Source organism: Otolemur garnettii, unplaced genomic scaffold, assembly GCF_000181295.1.
Source record: "Otolemur garnettii isolate 467f Iridium unplaced genomic scaffold, OtoGar3 scaffold00138, whole genome shotgun sequence".
In the NCBI taxonomy this organism is placed as follows: Eukaryota; Metazoa; Chordata; class Mammalia; order Primates; family Galagidae; genus Otolemur; species Otolemur garnettii.
Genome location: NW_003852533.1, coordinates 3,414,614 through 3,419,574, shown reverse-complemented (window position 1 = coordinate 3,419,574; position 4,961 = coordinate 3,414,614). Strand labels below are relative to the sequence as shown.

The 4,961-nt window shown below is 40.1% G+C and overlaps 1 protein-coding gene across 2 annotated transcripts in view; it reads right to left on the bottom strand.

Moving 5' to 3' along the window:
• LOC100948237 (inner nuclear membrane protein Man1) overlaps nt 1-4,961 on the bottom strand; it is a 54,130-nt gene that overhangs the window by 4,020 nt on the left and 45,149 nt on the right. For both annotated transcript variants that reach the window (XM_023518407.1, XM_023518408.1), the window contains 4 exons: nt 4,660-4,761; nt 4,452-4,554; nt 3,624-3,802; nt 779-860 (listed from right to left, as the gene is read on the bottom strand). In XM_023518407.1, coding sequence (XP_023374175.1) covers nt 779-860; nt 3,624-3,802; nt 4,452-4,554; nt 4,660-4,761 — 466 coding nt within the window. The remainder of the gene's footprint in view (nt 1-778; nt 861-3,623; nt 3,803-4,451; nt 4,555-4,659; nt 4,762-4,961) is intronic.

Sequence of the window (4,961 nt, the reverse complement as noted above, 5' to 3'; positions counted from 1 at the left end):
GGCAGGAGACTCGCTTGAGCCCAGGAGTTGGAGGTTGCTGTGAGCTGTGATGCCACAGCACTCTACCCAGGGGGATAGCTTTAGGCTCTGTCTCAAAAAATAAATAATTATTTTAAATAAATAAACAAACCAGGATTTGATCTGTAACACAATTGGATAGATAAGCAGTGGCTTCTAGGAGGCCAATTCTAAAAATTATTGCAGTTTGTATGTGAAATATGAAGGATTCTAAGGCATTTAACTTTTGAGTGTACTATTTATTCTCTGAATGTGCGTGCTGCTGTAATTACATAGTGAGAGAAGTTCCTCAACTGTTACATGACTAGCAGACACAACTTGCAGAAAAAGTGTGTACAACTTTGTGGGAATTTTATATAATTAGAGAATGCAAATTTTAAAGGAGAAGATATTTATATCTGTACTGCCTACTGATGCAAAAATGTTGGCAGTTATGCATCAGATGACTTAATAAAGGGTTCTGTTTGTCACTGTGCATCACTGATTTGCCTCAAGCATATAACTGGTATGAGGATTCAGTGAATTTAGATACATGAAAAGTATTTTTTTTAAATGAAAATCTTACATAATTTTATACATTGGTTATCTTTTGGCCAAATCTCCACTTAAAATTTAACAACAGAAAACAACCTAACATTTCTGTGAAGATTCAGAAGGAAAAGTGATCTTCAATTACAGACACAACATTATGAAATGATCATACTTTTTTCAGCCCAATATTCCAAATAAGAATTACATATACCCTGGTCGCAATACTTACATAACTGGATCAAACATATTTCGAATCTTTAGACACGGTGTCAAACTATTTGGCGGTGAATTTCTTCTGTCTAAATGAAATGCTACAAAAGACAAATGAGCTTTACTATTTGACACTGTTCCATTTTGTTGAAAGGTATTCAGTCATTCATTTCACTCAAAAACTATTCACCATGTGCTGTTGCTATGGCCCAGACCCCTGGGGTCAGATGTTAAGGAGAAGACACACACTCACTGCCATCACAGAGTTCACAGCTTAGTGGGGGAAATGAATGATGAAAACAGTGCCACCGGCTCGGCGCCTGTGGCTCAAGCGGCTAAGGCACCAGCCACATACACCTAAGGTGGCGGGTTCGAATCCAGCCCGGGCCTGCCAAACAACAATAATGGCTGCAACCAAAAAAAAAAATAGCCGGGCGTTGTGGTGGGCGCCTGTGGTCCCAGCTACTTGGGAGGCGGAGGCAGGAGACTCGCTTGAGCCCAGGAGTTGGAGGTTGCTGTGAGCTGTAATGCCACGGCACTCTACCCAGGGGGACAGCTTGAGGCTCTGTCTCAAAAAAAAAAAAAAAAAACCCAACATGATCATATGAAATAAGACCTCCCTAAAAAAGCGAAATGTATGCTGATAACTGAAGCATAAAAATTATTAGCAAGGCAAAGAGGGGTACAAAGAACAATTCAAGTAGAGACGGCTGGTACACAGCTCCTCAGGCAACAGGGAGGTTGGAATATTCAGGTAACCCCAAAGAGGGCCAATGTGGATGGAGGGGCAGGAACAGAAAGACGTCAGACTATTTGGCACAATGTAAGCCACATTAAAGTTCCTGGACATTATCATAACAGTAATAGAAAGCCACTCAAGTATTTTAAGGAACAGTATAATATGATGAGATCTGCCTTTTAAAACTGAACGTACTTTTAATAGATTGTGATATGGAAACTCAGGTAGAAGTAAATGAGGATGAAAGACCAGTCAGAAGGTTACTGTGGGCATCTAGGAAGATGAGGTGATGTGAGCGAGCTCGGCCACGGGTGCAGATGCACTGTGAGCAGAATCAGGACATTACGAAGCAGACTAGACAGTGGGGTGTGCAGGAGACAGGAAGAAAGACTCCTGCGTTCACGGCAGAACCAACTGCAGAAGGGTATCACCAACCAGACCAGGAACACTACAGAAGTCAGTTTGGAAAGAGAACACACTGAGTTTGCACACATGTCAACTCCAGGGCACCAATCTCCCAGGAGAGAAGACAAGTATACAGTGGGGCACAAAAATCTGGAAACAAAAACTGAAGGTATCAACACATAAGCAGAAGAACCTCCATAGCTGACCTCCTCAAATGGACCTAATTGTCATAGACCAGACGTGCACCACATGTGTGTGTCAACACAGCAGGCAGCAGGCCTAGTTCCTTATGGTGACCAGCCTGTTACAATCCCTTGGGTGGTCAACTTACAGAGGTTCTACTGTTTGTTAAACTAAATCACAGCACTGGATCACCTAGGGAGAGAAAGGAGAACAAAAAAAAGGTGGACTTGGGAGAAACTCTAACACCTAGAGGTCCAGAAAATAGAGGAAAAATGTAGAAAAGAAGATTGAAAACAAGGTCAGAAGTAGGAGAAAAACCACAAGAAAATGGCATCTCCAAATCCAAGAGGAGAAAGTTTCAAAGGGGGGGGGGGCTCAACTGTCAAACATGGATAAAAGGTAAGTAAAATGAGGAATTCAGTTTTGAGTTTCACGGGACCCTCTACCTTGTAGAAGAAATTGTTAGCATAATCTTTCCATCATTTTTACATCATAATTAAAGAAGGCTATTATGCAAGCTTTTTGAAAAATTAACTGGAGAAAAAGAGGATTGAATTTTTAATTGCAATTCCAAAACAATTTACTTAACTCTGCTATAATAAAACCTGCTTTGTAAAAAAAAAAAAAAAAAAAGAAGGAGTTACTATTTACAATTTTCTGTATTTTCTGCTTTCCTAAGTGGTAGAGGCTTGGGTACATGAGGCAGCCAGTCTTCAAAGCCCTGTACATATGCCTATATGTTTTAAAACCATGCAGGCCATTAAGGAAACCTTGGAAAGATATTTACACAAGTTACTTGGCAGAAAGAACATGCAGGGGGAGGGGTCTTAGTGAGAAAGAGGAGGAAAACTGGTAAAAATTTGGGAAAAGGTAGTTTAAAAGTTATGATTCTATTTATATAAGTAATATATTTCATATTTATGTTGTGTACATACAACAAATTATATGTCTTATTCAAAGAAATTAAAAAATGCAGTCAGTATCTATAATACTAAGTAGCATTTAGCAAAAAAGGCAAGATCCAAGGAATGTTAATTTTTATCATAAGAAAGACAAACCATTCACATTTGCATGAGCAAAGACAAAAGTACAGAAGGACACGCAGAACTTGAACAGCAGCTCCTTCAATGGAAGGCTGGGACTGGCAAGGAGCTTTGACACCAGACGCGTTTGAACTGCACTGTTTCATTTGGTTAAATATATATGACCTATGGCTTTTTGAAAAATTAGAAGAAAATTAAATTACTTTTGTTTAAAAATACATATCTTAGCTCAGCGCCCACAGCTCAGCAGCTAGGGTGCCAGCCACATACACCAGAGCTGGCGGGTTTGAACCCAGCCTGGGGCCTGCCTAATAACAACAACAACAACCAAAAAATAGCCAGGCGTTGTGGCGGGTGCCCCTAGTCCCAGTTACTTGGGAGGCTGAGGCAAGAGAATCGCTTAAGCCCAAGAGTTTGAGGTTGCTATAAGCTGTGATGCCACAGCACTCTACCAAGGGCAATAAAGTGAGACTGTCTAAAAAAAAAAAACATACCTTGACCTTGCCATACTTTAGAAGGTATGACTAATATCTTGTCACAAGATGCAGAGGGCTGGATCCACCGCCAAACCAGGAAATCAGCCCCGCCTACCCTCCGAGTTTCTGTGCGAACTCTGGACTCGTTAGCGGCAAGGAAGTCGACAGCTCTGTCCCAGACTTTCTTCATTTTTTTCCTATCAAGTGAACAAAACGACAAATTTACTATCATCTTGACCTGTCATCTTTTTGAAATACTAGCAACTAAAAAGAATGGTTATTATTAAATCTAGCTATTCTCATCACTATCACAGAGTTTGTTCAAAAAAGATTTAGGTATCAGAGGTAGAACATGAGCAGCTGTATTCTCTTCACTTTCCCCTCAACAAAAAAATTATGATGTGGTCCATGAGTATGGTATGGTTGCTGGGGGCTAAGAATGCTACTTTAGGACATGGCATCACGGTTTATTTTCATAATGTTATTTTTTACTGTTTATTTTAAAACTTCATTAATAGCAAAACAGTACTTCAAAACACCTCTAATTATTGTCTGTCTCTGTTTCTTTAGTGATGTGAAATGAAAGGAAATAAGATGGAGACTAAGAATAAATAACGAAGAAAGTCTAACAGCTGGAATGACTCAGAAATTCAGTTATTATGCCAAACAGTCAGGAGGCTAACTACAGAGAACTTGGGGCGAAAAGAGAGTGTGAAGTATACACACAAAACAGCCTGTACAGTAAAACAGGTCTAATTAAGGAGGGTCATAACCCTCTATAATTGTCAATACTGCAGAAGACACCTATATTCTGATTTACTCCAAGTCATGATGCTTTGGACACACCTGTCATGAGGCTGTATTAAGGAATCGCGCACATGTGGGATAGGCATGTAAGGCTGTAAATCTTTATTTTCCTGGCAAGCTTCATTATGACTTCGTAAAACATCTGAAAAGAAATCAGGTTAATGGATGAGTGGATCTCTCGAGGCCATGCTGCAGTCTGTCACACAGTGACTGCTCTGGGGGCAGCGGGGCTCCGGGAACACCGTACCTATGATCTTCACCACCAGGTCATACATCTGCCTTGTCTCCTCCTCCTCCTTAGTCCAGCGATACTTCATGTAACGCAGAACGACACAAACCATCACTACACCTGCAACGTTCATTACTGTATTTCAAAAAGTGTGGTTGCTGACATTCAATAATATGCAGTTCCTACAGTGATTATTTTAACTGTCATAATGAAATAATGCTATGAGTCTTTAAAAGGCTGAATTATCTATATAATAAAAACTATGTTAAGAAAAATTTAATACAAAACATTTTCCAGGCTCGGCACCTGTGGCTCAAGTG